The sequence below is a fragment of the Perca flavescens genome, chromosome 5 (assembly GCF_004354835.1).
Source record: "Perca flavescens isolate YP-PL-M2 chromosome 5, PFLA_1.0, whole genome shotgun sequence".
Classification (NCBI taxonomy): domain Eukaryota; kingdom Metazoa; phylum Chordata; class Actinopteri; order Perciformes; family Percidae; genus Perca; species Perca flavescens.
The window spans coordinates 33,264,731-33,283,188 of record NC_041335.1 but is presented as its reverse complement, the minus strand read 5'-3'; the positions used below and the strand labels follow the sequence as shown (position 1 = coordinate 33,283,188).

The 18,458-nt window shown below is 42.4% G+C and overlaps 1 protein-coding gene across 1 annotated transcript; it reads right to left on the bottom strand.

The window, feature by feature from the left end:
- Positions 1 to 1,541: 1,541 nt before the first annotated feature.
- mymk (myomaker, myoblast fusion factor) lies at positions 1,542 to 6,493 on the bottom strand. Its single transcript, XM_028578862.1, has 6 exons — positions 6,152 to 6,493; positions 5,302 to 5,416; positions 3,911 to 4,059; positions 3,405 to 3,521; positions 2,971 to 3,111; positions 1,542 to 2,736 (listed from the first exon to the last, which is right to left on the bottom strand). Exons 1-6 carry the CDS (start codon positions 6,284 to 6,286, stop codon positions 2,491 to 2,493), a joined length of 903 nt encoding a protein of 300 aa, XP_028434663.1. The 5' UTR covers positions 6,287 to 6,493; the 3' UTR covers positions 1,542 to 2,490.
- Positions 6,494 to 18,458: the final 11,965 nt, after the last annotated feature.

The following is an 18,458-nucleotide window of genomic DNA, read 5'->3' as shown; positions in this document are numbered from 1 at the left end:
CTCAGCAGAAGTAATGAATTTGATTGTATCACTGGTAATCAGTATGAGCAGTGAAGATGGGTTGTGGCTGCAGCCCTGCGGTGTTCTCTGAGAGGCAGCTGACCTCACAGCATTAACAACAGCTGTGGCAACAGCTGACACACAGAGAGAGGACCTGTGGCACACTGGCTGCTGTCTCACCATAGAAAGTACCCACACCACAGAGCTGAAAGCACAAACATACCAAACATACCAGAGTCTGTCGCAGTCACTTCACACTGTGCATTTTGGTGCTTAATTGACTCGAATGAAAAATGATACAGCACATTTTCTCTTTACCTTCCCTGAATAGGCCGTGGAGTATTGGAGAAAGTGCTCTTTTCTGGTGTAGAAGTCATTTTTTTTTTTATTTGTTCAGATGTTTTTTCTTTATTATATTTCGATACCCACTTAAATTCCTAGCCGCCGTGGAATGTGGGTGCAGACGACCACGGAGCAGACGACCACGCTCACACTCATGTCAATAAACGCTTATTATGTTGACACTGTCGATGTCTGCTGAGCAGTGCGGTCGCCCAATACAAGGCCCGGTTCAGACCCTCAGGCTGTCTGTGTGTGTGTTCGTGTGTGTGTTCGTGTGTGTGTGTGTGCGCGCGCGCGATTCTGTAGGACTGAAGGACCACATGTCTCAAGGGTCAGGTGATGTAGAAAATCCTTAAAACTTAGGACATTTTCTCCAGGTCCTCAAAACACATGGCTTTTAGGGTTCTGGCTTGAATTTAGGGTTAAGAATAGGGTTTGATTGGTATTCAGTTTTGGTAAATGTACTGCTAATGTCAGGGATTCCAGACAGTCTTCACAAGTATAGTAATACAGCCCTGAATGTGTGTGGGCTTCAGCCCCTCAACAGAGTGGTGCGGGGATGGACAGTGATCGTAAAAGAGCTCAAAAGTGTTTCACACTTGTGCAATAAAAAGCTCGAGTTACCGTCCTGTCAGGGCCGGGAGGCACAGCCAAGCCGGGTGGTGCCGGTGGCCCAGCCAGCCAAGTTTTTTAACCCAGACAAAAACACCTTTCTCTGGGCACAGGAGCTGGCGGCTTGGCCCCGGCTCAAAACATTCTCTGGTGGAGGGGAGGTTCATTCACGTTTTGGCCGGAGACTGTTTTGTCTAAGATACGCAGAAGACGTTTGTAGTCTTTGGGTAGTGTTCGGGGCAGGTGACGTGCACGGACGCACAACTCCATGTCATCCTGAAGTGTAAGTGGAACGGGATGTGTGGGTTTGAAATTGGATTAGTGTTGCTAGACTGGAGTGGGCCTTGAAGTATGCGCCAGTCAGGGTTTGGAGTCAATGGCCGGCTTCTGCTTAAGTACATATCACTGCATTATGATAATGGCTCGGCTGGTTGAGGCTGTTAAAATTCCATCCTGTCCCCAAAGACCAGTTAAAAACAGGGTCACAACCATTTTCTTTCTATGGTCACATTTCATTTTATTTTCAAAATATAACAAAATTATCAAGAACAAACACACTATACTGAATATAAAATCTTCCGTGCTGCAATAAATAACAATATATTGATACAGGTTTTCATCAGAAACATCACACGTCTGCAGTGCACATTAGGGACAGAAGTCATAGCCAAAGCTGCTCGGTCAGTGAACTAGAGTTAACAGACAGAGGAGTCCACCTGCTGATCCAGAAACACATCAAGATGCTTCAGTCGGGTTACAGACTGACGTCTGGGCCGCTGCTTCCCCTTGCTCCAACGTCTGACGCTCCACACGACACATTTGGCACTTTGAGGACGTATCAAAACAGTAAAATGTGCTTTACAGTCTTGTAATTCTCAAAAACAAATTCAGCCGCGTGCTTCCTTTCCCTGAGAGAGACTGGAAAGGGAAGGGGGAGGGGGGACGGACAGACCGAGGCAAGCAGACGGAAAGGTCTCCCCTGAGGAACATTTCTAAAGACAATTTATATATTTTGGAGAGATAAACCATCTGCCTGTTTGCTCTTCTCGTAAATCCTTCCAGTCAGTTTTACTGGTTTGTCTCAGCCACCGTCTCCCTGTTCGTTCTGTGTGTGTTCTTTCGTAGCGTGCTGCCTGTCCTCAGCTCTGGACAAGTGCTTCAGACAGCTGTGTTCATATTGGGTCTTTGAGGGCGCCGGAGGCCTGATTCCTCTTTTGTTCTTGCCCTTAAATTTTAGAACCACTTTCGGGCCCTTTTTGCTTCTTTATCTGCTAGCTACAGTTACTGGTGGATTCCAGCGCTGCTGACCTTAAATATTCTACCAGCCAACAATGATTTTCTGGAGTAGAAAGGAACGTCCTCATGATGGTTGGTTTCCTGCTGAAGAAGATTAACTTACCAGCCACATACAAGTTTATCAGCATTTGGCTGACAGTTATTTGGTGATTTTCCTGTTTCCCGCTCCTAGCCGACCACTATCTCTGCCTGTTCTTCAGGATGAAGTCCTTCTTACGTGAGACTGTTACGTTTTGGGGTTCACTTCCAGCCGTTCATCTCTTTGAGCTTGCTGATGCTGGTCCCTTTGACAGGTGTGGAGGGTGGGGGGGTGTAAAGAGGCAGGATAGGGGTGCTACTGCGTTGTGTCCACGGCTTCTCTGTGGGGATTGTCCACACGGTACGAGACGACTTCTTCTTCTTCGGCTTGTCTGTCTTCTCTTTAGTAGTACCAGTCTTCTCTTTAGTAGTACCAGTCTTCTCTTTAGTTGTACCAGGGGACATGGACTGGAGAGGGAACAATTTGGAGGCAGGGTTAGGGCGACATAAAGGACATATGAGTTTGACTGACAGGGAATGATGCTGCTTTGATACAGGGTCAGTTTCCCCTCTAAGTGATATCACCTTTTACTTTCTATCTAGATCATGCAAGTCTATCCTGTCGTCACATTCATGTATGACCTGTCCTGCCCTTTCAGCTCTCCTTTCTTTTTCTAAAAAAGAAAACAAAAAGTAACATACACAGCAGCAGAGAGTGAACCAGCTGAGTTTAGCCGCGTTTCGTCCCGTCCCTGCATAGCGGTTCTTCTTTGGCAGCAGCAGGACGAAGGACACCGCCAGAGACAGATGGTAGAAGCTGTGGACGTAGGCGTAGTCCCACTCCTGCAGTGGAGAGAATACAGCACATCATATTTAGGGTGATTTCATTAATCAATGTTTAAATTAATTTCAACATATGAAGAAATGTAACTGCCTGTAGGCTGCCTTTTTTTTTAAATAGTTGCATATTAATGAAAAATTTGATTTTGATATAAGATAAAGCTGCAACTGAGCAACTTCAGACCTTTTTAAATATAAATGAAAACATTATGTGATTGGTTAAACACTTAACACGATCTTGGCATTCAATAATATTGATGTGTTTGGAGGATTAGTGTTATTTTGATGATAGCCACCTCAAAGTAGAAACGCAGCATCAGAGCGAGAGCACCGAAGCAGCAGCCTGGACCGACCTGCTGCGTGTACACTATCTTCTCTGGATACACCGCCCTCAGCTGTTTCATCTTCTGCAGCTGAAACACCATCATTACAATGATTTCCACAGAGTAAACACACACATGGAACAAGAAGGGGCAAAAGAATGAGAGCGAAGAGATGTGAAGGAAAAGAAGAGTACTAGGAAAGGACTGAAGAGGAGAAGAAGAAAGACAAGTTGAAAAGAAGAATAAAAGTGTCAAATGAGAAGAGAGTGCAGAAGAAACTGAGGTGAAAAAGATGTTGAAAAAAGAGAGGACACAAGTAAAAGTTGTCGAAGGTGGAGATAGGAAAAAAATGGTAAAAAAATAATGATTTTTCCACATAAGCATACACTACTATGTTGTATGTTATCACCTGCAGTTTATTTACATCTATTCACCAAACCTGAATATAACTAATAATAAATAATTCTAAGGCCACTCACCCATTTGACAGTGATGATGAAGACAGCTGATCCGATGGGTCCAGAGTAGATCCCGTAGCCCCAGCGATCCTGGTAGATCCTCACAGCGATGGTCAGCACTCCAAACATGGTCATACTGGAGCGCTGGGGTTCATCAAAGTCGCCCAGAGCTGGGACAAGAGGGACACATACTGCATGTGAGACGTGACAGATAAATGTAACCGCAGTGGTACATTTATTTTTCGATATAATCCAAGTTTCAAGAGTTGTTGGTCTGCTCTCTATGGAAGGAGATAACAGATGGAGGGTGTACCATGGACCAAGGAAGAACCCCTTAAATGTAAGCGGATCCAAATCACAGGGCAGATACACAAATTATTTTTCACTTTAGTTAACATTGCAAGATAGAGATTATGTTAACGTTAAAATAACACGAGTCCTTACTTAACGAGGGGCCCAAAGCCCTAAGAACTCCAAAGAATCAGCACTTATATGAAATATGTAAGTACTAATGGCAGAAGAAATGGCACAGAAATCTTGCATCTTAAAATGTGAAAATAAAATTGATTTGAATAATGAAGGCAGTTTAAACATCAGGCACAAGAAGCCCAAAATTCTGAAGGTTTTCAGTCCATCCAAACATAAAACCGTGACGCCTTTTGACAGTTTGTATTCTGGTGTTCTACAAGGAATTTACACGCACACACACACACACATATATTTTCAAGCTTTTTATTTAGCCAGCCGTTTTACAATTACAGCTGACCAGTCGGTGAAGTCAGCTGTCGAAGCATTTGGCCCTTCAAAGCATGTGATTTAAAGCCCTTGATGCAAAACCTTAAGGGCTTAGATGGGTAGATGGGAGAGGTGTTTGTGTGTGTGTGTGTGTGTGTGTGTGTGTGTGTGTGTGTGTGTGTGTGTGTGTGTGTGTGTGTGTGTGTGTGTGTGTGTGTGTGTGTGTGTGTGTGTGTGTGTGTGTGTGTGTGTGTGTGTGTGTGTGTGTGTGTGTGTGTGTGCGCATATGAGAGTAAAAGCAAGTAAGTCTGAACACATGTGAGCTGAACTCAGAGACACAACATGTGTTATCAACAACTGTTCCTGGCAGAGCTGGTTGTTTTTAACCTTGTACTTGGGAAATGTAGTTGCTGAATACTAACTTATCATCGTTATTTTCTTTGATGAGTGTGTTTTTAGTACCGGCTAGTTTGAATTTAAACCAAACAAACCCAAACCCAATTTTTAATAGTGGAATCCAGACAGGTGGAAAGACTGGTACAGTAGACGTGTGAGCAGGATCTTAATGTCTCTCTCAATGTCATATCATAATTATGGACTTTGATTATGGAAGAAATGTGTAGAAGAGGCCACTAACTAGTATGTAGAGTGTGGCAGACTGTTAAACTAGGACTTACCTATCAGTGTGACCCACATGGAGAGAGCTGTGCCGTAAACACTAAAGTACTCCAGAACGTCGTATCTCATGAAACACAGGATGGAGAGGCCTGGGCCATCACATGCATGGTAGATCTACAGAAAGACAGTCACAATGAGGTTAATGGTTTGTCAAAGAAGTTATCAGTCAATTAACAACCTGTAGATAAGAGTCCCAATTTCAACAGCACAATAATTTGAGCCTATAGAAAAGTTGGTAATCATTAATAAGTGATTTCTTTCCATTAAAGTAAATATGTACCGTATAAAACTTGTGAATTGGGTTAGGCCTCAATAGCTGTTTTAATGATTGATCTAGTTCCAAGTTGGTAAGACACCTGAATTTGTTAAGCTCTGAGTCTAGCAAATCTTTTGTCAACCTCTGTCTTTTTTAGGTCCTTGTGTGTCAATATTTAAGTTTAAGTATCTATTAGATATGAGGTTATTTATACTTTTTGTTACTTGGTGTTGTTGAGAGCAAATCCTAAATATATTCAATAAGGGTTGGGTAGGATTTGGATTTGATGAACATATTTTATACTGGATTAAGATTCAATACAATGCTACTAAACTCCAACCTTACTTCTGATTGAAATCCCTCAAGTGTATATTCTTTATGGATTATTATATTCATAAATACCATGCTGCTGAGTTGAACAGCAAATGGAAAACAAAACCCCTCATATAAGCAATTTAAAAAAATAAATAAAAATAAAATTCACTCAGCTTACTGCATATACAATTGCAAAGATTTCACTCAAACACCACAATCAATGAAGCACGAGCAAAACAGATTCAGTCTATCACATGAAAACAAAACCATAAGCTCACCGCAGTGAAGAACATGGTGAAGAAGTAGACCATGGCCTCCATGTGGAAGCCCCTCTTGGCGGCCACACTGGCTGTAGGCAGAAACACCAGGCTGCTAACTGTCGGAAGCAGCATCTTGGCAATAAATGCACCCATTGTGGAGGGACAGCAAACACAACTCAAATAGAAACTGTGAAGGCTTGTAGATGAGAAAATATCCCTTGGGCTTCAGAAGATTTTTGAAATTATCATATAAGAAGATACATTATACACTGTGTACACTCAGTGGTGTGTTAAAGTGCTAAATTAATTAAACTGTGATATCAGGAAAGTGGATGTCCTCAGGTCCCTCAGTCCTTATCATGTGTGACGAGTGAGTCTAGTAGTGTGTGGATGAGCTACAGAATGTTTACAGCACACATACACTCCCACGCGGCATGAACACACCCAGCTGTCCAGTTTGGCCCTTTAAAGTTTAAATGTTCCCCAGGCTGGCAGGTCCACCGGGGCCAGTGTCATGGCAGGGCAGCTGTTTGCATACCAGTGCGACATGGGAGGGGCCGCGGTCAGGGCAAGTGCTGGCATGCCACTCTGTAGCATATCTACAGACTTTTTCCAGATGGGTTGAACACTATTATTCTCAGTATTTGTTTTACCTGTTTGTTGCAAAAGACAGAACAGTTTCACACAGCCTTTGTGGGTCAGCAGGAAGTTTCAGCTGGGAAGGAGGAGAGTTTGAGATGTTATGGCATGCATCCAGCCTTCAGCAAGCCACTGAACACCAGTCCAGTCTCCATATAATTATAATGGTTATAATGTTCAATATATTGTAAAAGCTTGGGCAGGCAGGTTGTTTCTTTGCGTCATTGGGTAGAAATCCCATAATAACCTTTCATCATATTGTAATTCAAGTGGTCTGAGAGAAAACTAAACTTCTGCACCTATTCTTGGAAATCCCTCTAACGGGAGGCTTTGGCCAATCACAGGTCATTACATAGAGAGAGCGTTCCTATTAGCTGTTCTAATCTGACAATAAACGCAATAAAACGTGTCAATATCGGTGAAGCATTTCAGAGATAGACAGAAAGTGTTGCTTATAGTTTAGCCTTCTGCTAACCAATAGCGAAAGGCTCACGGCTATCTCTAATTCAAGTTCATGTTTCTGTAGCTAGCTAGAGCCTTGAATGACATAATATCATCTCAAAGGGCTTTACAAAGAAAACAGGACAGTCATTGATTCTCGTAGAATTGTCGCTATATAACGGCATCAGGATCACAATCACGATGGGGATGATTGCAATAATATATGAAGGGAGGGGCTGAGGACAGAGAGGAAAGAGCTGCAGGAGGTGGGCTGCCTTTTACAATTCCTGAGTTTTTTTTGCCTTTTTATTTTTTATTTATTTATTCTTTTTTGAAAACTGCCTACCCCAGCTTTAATGTACATGCTGTTCAGTTCTAGTTAAGAAAGTCCTTTATGGATATGGACGCCATGTTCCAAGATGGTGCCCATTCAATCCAGTAAATGGCGCTCACCCAGCGCATGCGCCAAAGAAGCTTTCTCACTTTTTGGCTGTCTTCCTGGCTGTTTTCCTGGCCGTGTGGCTCCCTGCACACACTCATCTCATGTACTTTACATTAGGAAGTCAGGCATGCAAAAATAGCTTTGCTAGGGCCTTGGAAAAAAATAATTTAATATTTATGATTTAAAAAATGTATAACACAAAGACTTAGATTTTACTTTGCATTCTAGGTGACCTGTCAAGTGTCTTTTGTAATGGTGGTCTACGTGGAAAATGCTTTTCTGTATCCAGCTCTATTAATACACCCATAACAGTAGAGTAGTTGCCATGCTAAGACTTTTGGTGAGTCATTCAGTATTGACAGTCTGTTATGGGAGTGGGACACTGAATCCCAAAGATGCTGATCTGCACCTGCTGTCCGACCTGTGACCTGAGAGACAGCAAGGAATGAATGAATGTGAGAGGAAAAAATGTACAGTTGGTGAGTCCAGCTTTCTACAGCTCACTGCAGTTTGGAGACAGTTTGTGGTTTTTATTTGTCACTTCCTGTGGGGAGTATATTTTATGGCAGGCAATCTCGTGGAGGACATTACAACACTTGTCATGGGTTTCTGTTTGTTGTGGCCGTGTGATTTGGTGTTGAGCCCACCCTGCTGACTAACTCGCATTACAGTAAAGTCATTTACCCACTGGGTAGGGTGGGAAATACTTCTGGTGTGGAAAATGCCCCTTTCTGCTGCTCTGGCTGTGAGAAGAGCAATATAAAACATTAGATTTCACTGCCATTACTGTATCTCATAGTGATTACAATTAGACCCCTGAAACAGCAATCAGATATTAGAGATCCTCAAATCAAAACGATACCCATCACTCGGGTATCAGACATGTTGACATACTAACATGAAACCCAAGGGAATACAACAGGACCTTACCCAACCCGATTAGACAGAATATAATTTTGGACTCAACCTGACTTCATTGGCTCTCAAGAGAACTGACCCTTTAAATCAAACAGCATGTGAGCTGAACGTGTAACTAACAGCAACACGTTCTTGAGAATCGTAGGTTTTATAAAAAACAGTGCTCATGTGCCATATAAAGCTGATACCTGTTTGCCCTCTCTTAGTGAAGCCATATTTGTCTCTGTAGTGCACTGTTGTTCCCAGAGAGGATTTCTGTATGAACGTCTTAAATGGTACCGTGATGGTGATGAGGCAGCAGTTGCCCTCCTCTGCTCTCCTCTCAGCTGTCACACCTGCTCAAGGGCTCGAAGCAGCGACACAAAGGGTGCAGTATTGCGGAGGGGTTTCACCCCACGCCTCAGATTCTCCGAGTGCTTCAGGAACCCGAGCCACCGGGGCCGGGGCTGAGGCTGGAAACAAACTCTCAGGCCTGATGGTTTTGGAGTTGCTGCGGTGGCCTAACCACGCCCTCTGCCGGGAACCTGTCTGCAAATTTAAGCATCCTGTTGAAACATGTCTGCAAACTTTCTTTGCTCCTGTCTAAAACTAACCAGTCTGACGTGTTTATACAGCATAAAAAGACATTGTTTGAATTGTACAGTTGGTATTGTACAGTAGTTTGTTTTTTGTAATGTGCACTTAGAAGAACACTGCAGCACAATTAAATAAGTGACATTCCTGCAGGCCACTCTCATTGACCTTTGGTTTCCCAATGCGGTACCCAGCAGGGGGTTTACTACTTTCTGTGAGAAGAATGTGCATGTGTCCTCCCCACCTGTAGGTGAAAAGTAATTTGCTACAGTAAGGTAAACTGATGCAGTAGTGCAAGTCTTCATTAGTACCACTGTCACTGTCACAGCATGAGGCCGATGACCTTAGATGACATCACCCTAAGCCCCTACTCACCCTCCAAGGCCTAGTCAAAGAAGTCAAGCCCTGGGTGTACTTTGGAATGTACCATGCGAAAGTGGGTTCCCTCCATACATACTCCAAAACAGACATGGAGGACAGCAGGGTGGACAGCGGGTGCACATACAGCTCTGTTTCTACGATGTTGGGTCTCTGTGTTTACACAGTTCACGTGTGCTGTACTTGCTGTCTTACATTTTGGGCCACTGACCCTTGCGAGCATGGCAAGGTGATGCAGACCTCGTGGCTACACTGATGTAGAAAGTATGATTGATACTGGATTTTTGAGGCTGATTCTAAGCTATGTTAGAGTTTTAGAAAGAAGCAATATTGATATGGATCACTTTTGATTTTTTTTTTTTTTTCAATTGTAATAAAAATAATTTTTACACTGAAAAAAATCAACTCGCAGTGCTCTCTGGTGGACAACCTATGTAATGGTGGCACTAACTCTAAATGATCTCAAATCTACAGTAGTTTGGCATGGTTTCTTGTTACATTTTGACTAACATAAACCAGATACAATATAGGCTAATATTGGCCGATCAGTCCAGCTCTTATTTGAGCTTAATACAAAGAAGCATCGAAGAAGGAAATGCATGTGTGCAAAAGTAGAATAGGTATAATTATTACAAATGACCTTTTTTAGCCATATTATATATATTTTTTTTCACTTTCACTTTTTCACTTAATTTCACTTAATAACCAATTGAATAAGAATTTGTGACAATTGTTGAACCCAGTGATTTCAATTTGTTGATGCTAGTGAAATGTAAAAAAAAATAAAAAAGGATCTTCAGTTCACTGGAAGAAAGATTGTCTTAAACTACATGAATCAAACTTTGTTTTTGGCAGTGGTTCTCTGATGCTTCATGCCAAATAATTACTGTCTAACACAGGGGTGTCAAACTCAACTTCCCAGAGGGCCACACTGGAAAAAAAGAATCACATCAAGGGCCAGACATGCACATTTTATTGACATGCTTTATTTAAACGAAAAAAGTCTTTCCATTTACAGCTTGGTTGACATAAAGCCCCAAAAAATTTAACTTAGCCATCAAAGAAAAAAGCGACACAAAAACATCGGAAAAAAACTTAAAAAAAATGTGACAAAAACGTCTGAAAAAGTAGCAAAAATGCTGAAAAAAGAACCAAAGGTGTTGGCAAAAGTGATTAAAACTACAGATAAAGCCACAAAAAGTAGTTGGGCCAAAATGTATTATGAACCTAAATTGATAAGCGGAACAGATCGATATCTGCCAGGGGCCGGATTTGGCCCGCGGGCCTTGAGTTTGACACATGTGGTCTAACAGGACAAAGTATTGCCCACCGATGACCGTCCTGACATCAATATTCATTTAGTTTAAAATGAGTATTTCCACGCCAGATGTCACTCTTTTCAGATGTCCGTTTACAGATGTCCCGTTACCTTCCGCTTTCTTTGTGTGTCATTCTAAACTCCGGTGGATTTCTGAGGACTATGGTTAACTGCTCCTCAGATCTCTGCAGGGTAAATCCAGACAGCTAGCTAGACTATCTGTCCAATCTGAGTTTTCTGTTGCACGACTAAAACAACTTTTGAACGTACGTACACGTTCCACTAAAACAAGTTCCTTCCCGAGGCTATTTTGCAGCGGCACCGCAGCTTTGCTCGGCGCTTAGCACCTCCCAAGATGATTGTGATTGGTTTAAAGAAATGCCAATAAACCAAGCACGTTTTTCTCCTATTCTGGATTGCTTTGTGGACTAGCCAGACCCTAGTTCTGGCAATGCGAGACTAGTATAAAATTAAATCTGCACCATCTCACTGAGAGAACCTTTTCTAGACGCACCAAATGTCTTGTTAATCTGAACTTTTGTGGCAGTGAAATGTGAGGATCCTCAGCTCTTCTTGTCCAGGAGAGTTCGTGGCCCATGGTGACTTTCACCTCAGGACCCCTTAGTCTAAGCACGGCGGGTTAGTGTGGGAATGTAGAACAGACTTCCTGGACGCATCTGAAAAAACACTGGGCTTCCTTTTGATTCAGTAATAAATAGCTGTGACCTCTGACCCCCAGGCCTTCTTTCACAAATAATTGGAGGGCAGTGCTGATGTTTCAGCCAGCCAGTCACTCAGGACCAGTGCGAGCCGAGTGCTTCACCTCAGTTCTGCTGTTATTTTACCTCGGCAGGAAATGGTCATCTTGACTGTTATATTTTTATTGTTGATTTTAGTCCATCAGTTATTTTATTGTCATTCTTTGTTTTGATTTAAATTCCAATAAAACCTTCTATTTGCTCTTTTAATTATATAAAACAACTTAATAAGCAGGAAATTATATTTTTCCTACAGTTTCCCTGACAGAGACTTTTGGCCGTTCTTCTCTTTCATCAAACTTTAATTAAAAGCTTAGCCTTGTTTTTCTCTGGATGTCGTTTGAAGGATCGTTAAAAAAAAAAATAACTCAGACCAAACACAGCTGTCCACATCAGTTTATTGTGAGTGAGAAAATGTTTAAGCTATTGTTGTGTATTTTGGGCTACTATTAGATCCGTAGTGAGATACACCTGATGGATTGTGGGTAATTTAGCTTCCGTTGTTGGTGTCAGCCATGCTGCTGTACAGTCCTGCTGTTGGGCTAATAAACGGTTAATATTCTGTCAGTCCGGGTTATCGTTGTCATATCTAGCAACGTGAAACAGTGAAGGATATAGCAGATATAGTTTCATTCAACAAATAACATCTAGTACACTTGAAGGGATACTTATGGACAGATCTTAATGTGAATATCAGGAGGTGACGGGGCTGATCCGGGGGTAGTAAACTCCAGGGAGTAAAAAAGTCACGGAATGCATCAAAACCACATTAAATGGTACACAGACAACGCCGAGGTGCTGCTGTGCTGAAACTAAACGAGAATGGTATAATAAAGAACGCTGCTTATAGCCCTGCTGATGGTAGTATTTTGGAGGAAAACCTAATATGTTACCTTTGGGTTTCATTTAAGTAACACTTTAATTAAACATGCTACTCTGGAGTACTCACAGGTCAGACAGAACAAAGGGAAACTTACAAGGATTTTCGTACAACACGTTTGCCTTAAATTAGTTACTGTGTTCTTAGATCAACATTTTCATGAAAGAAAAAGCCTGCATTGATACTCAATCACATCCCAACCTGGCTCCAGTTCATGACTTTCACTGTAAAAACGTTTGAGAAGCTACCTGTTTCCCAGGAAAATGTCTGAGCCGTACTGGAACTGATGTGTGTGTGTTCTTCTCTCCAAGAGACAAAAAAAACACCTGCTGGTGAAGACTAAATAAAAAAAAAAATAGTACAAAAAGCCAGCCAGTGTACAGTGAGTGGGTTAAGGCTTCAGTGCTGATTTCAAGAGCAAAACACCAAAAGCTGTGATAAGATTTTACCAGATGTGTTACAAAAATAAAGAACTACAAAGCCCATTTTTAAAAGTCTGTTCCAAATCCAATATCAGGCTGTACTGATGTGGATTAAATATCTGATCCGATTTTCTCTTTTCCTGTTTTGTGTTCTGTCGTTGTTCATTATTAGAACAATAATGCACTCCAATTTAGATATGACGTATATATGTTCAGATATAGAATACGTTCTCTTTAATGCAACACACGGCCAAGTTAAGGGGCGCTTTGCCATTTAATGCGTGTCAAAATGTGAAAACAATTGCTGTTTTTCTTGAGAGTTGACGTTTGTTGACTGGGGAATAAGACAGTGGTGTATCCTGATGAGTTGATGTGTGTGTCAGCCTGTGATGATGTGTGTCAGGGCAAAACCAGTGTGCCGGCAACATAGAAAACGAGTGCTGGTGTTTATATGCATATGATTCATCGCTGGTGTTTGTTGCCCATTAGAGAGAGAAACTAATAATGAAGCATCTAGTGCAGCTTAACTTACAGGTTGTCTTCTTTTTTTGAGTACTTTTTAAATCTGTTTTTTCATCCAAGTGTTTTCAGGAAGAATGTTGTTTTGTTTCACACATTTTAGACTGCAGCTAAAATGGGCAAATGTTTTTTCTTTGTTCCCCCCCCCTCCTGCGGTTATGTTTATAACGCCTTTAATTGCTCTTTTGTCTGCATGCGCCAACCCTAATGACTCCAGACTTTGCTGCAAATGGGCACATACAAAAACACCCATGGGAGTGTTGTAAGCCTTCGTGCAACACACTTAAATTTTTTTGTCGTGTGGAGGGTGGTGGGCTTTAATTGGTGGTGTTTTTTTTGGGGGGCAGGGCTTGTTCCTCTGGTCTGGCAGCCTCACTGAACTTTGTCGATCAGCTTATAAATCTGGCGATGGAGCAGAGCGGCGACTAATGTAGCCAACAGACATACCGGCAGCAGACGTAGAGGAAAGAGAGAAATGGATGGAGGAGGATAAGAGGCCATGAATGGATGGAGAATGTGAGAAAGGAGTAGCTGCTGATGGCGTGTTTTCCAACCCCACTGGTAGATACATGTGTTGAAACTCCGGCACCTGGATTATTAAAATGCACCAGTGTTGCCAAATCAGCAAGTTCTGAAATCTGAAAGGATTATACATTTAATATGATACTTTAAAAAAAAAAAAATTGACAACAAAACCTGTGTGAATACATACTGAGCAGTATACATGGACATAATTAAATAAGTGATCGAGAGATGAATGGAGAGTTCAATGCAGCAATGCTGCAAAGAGACACCTGTAGAAACAGAAAGAAGTGTAGAAAAGAGTGTTACCGTGAAGAGGAGAGAAATAAGCATACAGCGAGACAGAGAGGGAGGGGTGAGAAATAACACCAGAAAAAGATATAGAAAAACATGAGAGAAGCTGAGAAATCGTAATAAAGCAGGAGGGAGGGAGACAGACAGAGGAGGGAAAAGAGGGGAAGACGACATGGTGGGCAGACATGGTGGTCCTCAGACGTCTGCTCGTCCTCCTCTCATCATTCACTCTTCTCTCCTCGCCTCTGATTCCTCCTTCTGAATCGCCGTCCTCCCATCTGGTTTTGGCTTCCTCTGTTTCTCAGTGTGTTTCGGAGGAGAAGGAATCACCATCACTTCAAGGAGCATTTCACCTGAAAAAGGAAAGTAGATCGTGATGTAAAACTTTATCATTCCCCACACTGGTGAAGTGTGCGTATTTATAGAAAATACAAATAAGTTGAAGAACAGCTGAAGACGACAGTAATTTGCAGTTCCTCGTGAAATTTTGTTGGATATTAAAAATCCGCATTGGCCCGAATGCAATCTCGGAACCATCTTTAGGCCAACGTCTGAAGACGATTTAGCTTTTTATTAGCTTTTTTCATATGCCAATATCTGTTTATAGAGACGCCGTCTCTTAAAGGGATATTTCACCGTTGGAAAGATTAATATATCTTTAAATTGGGTCACTTATGTAGAAGATATGTGAATTTTTTTTTTTTTTAATTGGTGGCTTCTAGGCCGAGAAAAGCCAGAAAATGTGTTTTTGGCTCATGTAGATGAATGACACCAAATCCCAAAATGCACTTGCTTCGCTGCTTTAGCGTCTACTCCCAAGCCCAACATGGCATCATGACTTTGCGTAAACATACACGCCACTTTCCTAAAGCCAAATGGCGTGTTTTCTGTACGCATTTTGGGCTATCCACGTGCCACGTGGCGTCGCGTGTTTTACCCATCCACCACCCTAGCCAACCTCCTTCCGCGGACTTACTGTACATCCTTTCATACTACTCGCTACGGCAAAATTCACACGTAATGTAGGTCAATGGCAGCCGAATGGCCTTGATAAACACGCTAAAAAGTGATTATGCGTCTTGATAACACGCAAAAACGGCATACGAATTGGCGTGTCAGACATACGCCACTTTATGAGATCAGTCTGCCCAAGCCACGCCTACCATTTACAGACAGACAGTGAGACAGTCAACTCAACTCAAGTGTGTTTTATTGTCATCGCTACCATATACATGAAACGTTTTCACCGTGGCTCAAGTGGTTACGCAATTAAAATATATAAAAACGGCATACGAAACAGGCTACATTTAGTGCACACGCATTATGCTCCGTAAAGTTCAGCTAACACATAGCTACTAGCATTAGTGCTTGGTGGGCTGTAAACACTGAGTATAAACACAGCCGTAAATTTGCGTGGGATGTAGAATGGTCGGCACAAACTCCACCAGCAGTTAGCAGTTAGTTGGATACAAGCATTTCTGCACCAGGCAGTCCGTGTTAACACAGCCCACCTCGACTAGTCTTACCCGGTGACAGAGCAGCCGGCCTGGTAGCTGGATAGTCCGGTACACTGTTGTTTCCACAACAACAAAAACACAGCAGTCTCTGAACTCGCGTTGGAAGTTTCGTTGAAGTTGGATGTAGTCCAGTTTGTTGTCTAATGAGTGGACACTTGCAAGCAGGATTGATGGAACAGGTGGCCGGCTAGCGTTAGCTTTCCACCGGCACACTCATTCAACGCTCCCCGCTGATGATGTCCCTTTACCGGCCAGAGGCATCGAGCAACACCGCTGGTCTCCATAACCGGCGGGCGAAACTCGCGTAGTGTGTCAAGTATTCCATCTGTAATAAAGTGTTCCGCATTCTCCGATCTGTACCAATGTATCCCGGTGGTAGACATGTGCGGTAGTTTGAATGCACATAATTGTTGTTCTAAAATGTCCTTCAGGATGAATAAATCTACCTATCTATCTATCTATCTATCTATCTAAATGTTTTCTGCTGAGAAGCCAGTAGCGAGGATTCAAGATGGCTGACGCTCGTTTTTTGCTTCGGCAAAGAGAAAGACGACAGTCCAACTCCCTATGGGCAGGTTGAAAACATGCGGAAGTAGCTCTTAGTACTGGCTGTAGTCCATTGCCTCTTGGCAAAAAATCTTCTGATGACGCAAAAATCGTTGTTTTACGTCATCGGAAGATTTTTTCCAGACCCACAATACAGAGATCTCTTGTCTCAGGGGGACATGAGGGAGGAAAACACGGTCATTCAAAAATACTACAGTGTTTCTGCTTATACAAAGCTTAATGCTAAATCTGTGAAGTATCCCTTTAACTCCAACTCTAGTCTATATCGACGACGTTTCATTTACAGGATTGTTCAGCCGGAGGTTCATTTTCGGCCAGATGTCTGTCACCTTCTGCTTTCTTTGTGTTGGCATTTTAAACTCTGGTGGATTTCTGAGGACTATGGTTAACTGCTCCTCAGATCTCTGCAGGGTAAATCCAGACTAAACTAGACTATCTGTCCAAACTGAGTTTTCTGTTGCACGACTAAAACAACTTTTGAACGTACATGTTCCACCAAAACAAGTTCCTTCCCGAGGTTATTTTAGATCGGCACTGTGGCTCCGTCTGGCGCCTAGCGCCGCCCAAGACAATTGTGATTGGTTTAAAGAAATGCCAATAAACCAGAACACGTTTTTTTCCCATCCCGGAATGTTGTGTGGACTAGCCAGACCTTTCTCCTGAGCTCTGTGGAGGAAGGTCTGGCAATGCAAGACTACTCCAACTCCATTCTCGCGTCTCAAGTTGCTTATTACCAAGTCTTAGCCCGGCTATCCGCTGGCTACACTGCAACCCCCGAAACATTGGGCGTTGCCCCCAAAGGCTAAATCATCGTCAGACCGATAGCCGATGGGTTCCGAGAGCATCATATAATGAGACAGTGAAATGTAGCAACTGAAACTAAAGAATTACTAATTACATCCAAGGCAAAAGGTGAAGGTCACAGTTCATAAAATAAAATAATTATCATTTAATATCATTAAAAATGTTTAGTATTCAAAAATTTGTTGTGGACAATGTATATTTTAGATTTTTCTAACGGAAATATTGATAAGTCATGATAAAGTCATCAAGTAACATTGAGCTTATGCAGGACATCCAGCTCAAGGAAAAACATCAGTATCTATTTTAGCAAAAAACTGAGAAAAATATCGATTTACAAAAAAAACATTTGTGCAACCTGAGAAAAATGAATGAGAGTTTTTTCCGGACATTCATGTTTCAGCTCAGTATTGAGGCAGAGAACTACATTGTCTGTCTAAAATCAGTCTTTGTTTTTGTCAATTCATTTGTCTGTCTCTCGGAGTGATGCTCTTCAACCCAACAACAGATTTGTAAGGAAAGATGGAGGCAGACAGTAGGATGGTTAAAGTACATTTGGATATAACACAAATATGTAAAGTTTTTATTTGTGTAGATTTTTTTATATCCATGTGTGCTTCAGTAGACTTTGGTCAGAGAGAATGAAAGCAAAGTAGCCAGCTCCTGTTTTTTCTTCTTCTAACTCCTCTGATCCTCCCACCTTCTCCGTCTGCTGCTCCTGCTGACTGCATGGGGAGGAGGAGGAGGAGGAGGAAGAAGGATGCAGGGAGAGCACACCTTACCTCCCTTCCTCTCTTTCTTCCTCCCTCTGTCTGTCTCTTCCTCTTCACTCCACAGCGGCAGCAGCACTCACCAGCACACCACAACACACCACCGCTGTCCCTGGCACACAAACACACACACACACACACACACACACACACACACACACACACACACACACACACACACACATACACACACACACACACACACACACTGAGCGGCATCCTCAACACAGACCGAGACGCCCTTGGACTGCTGCAGGCGAGGTGAGTGTGTAAATATTTGAGACGTGTGTGTGTGTGTGTGTGTGTGTGTGTGTGTGTGTGTGTGTGTGTGTTACGAGGTACACTAGAGCCAATGAGTGTTTTGCACCAGACCAAAACAAATCCACAAAATAGTGCTGACTCTCTTTCAGGAGTGTGTGTGTGTGTGTGTGTGTGTGTGTGTGTGTGTGTGTGTGTGTGTGTGTGTGTGTGTGTGTGTGTGTGTGTGTGTGTGTGTGTGTTTCCGTGCAGGCATGCATGTGTATATGTGTGTGTGCCTGGAGAGGCCAGAGTCTGTCTGGAAACTT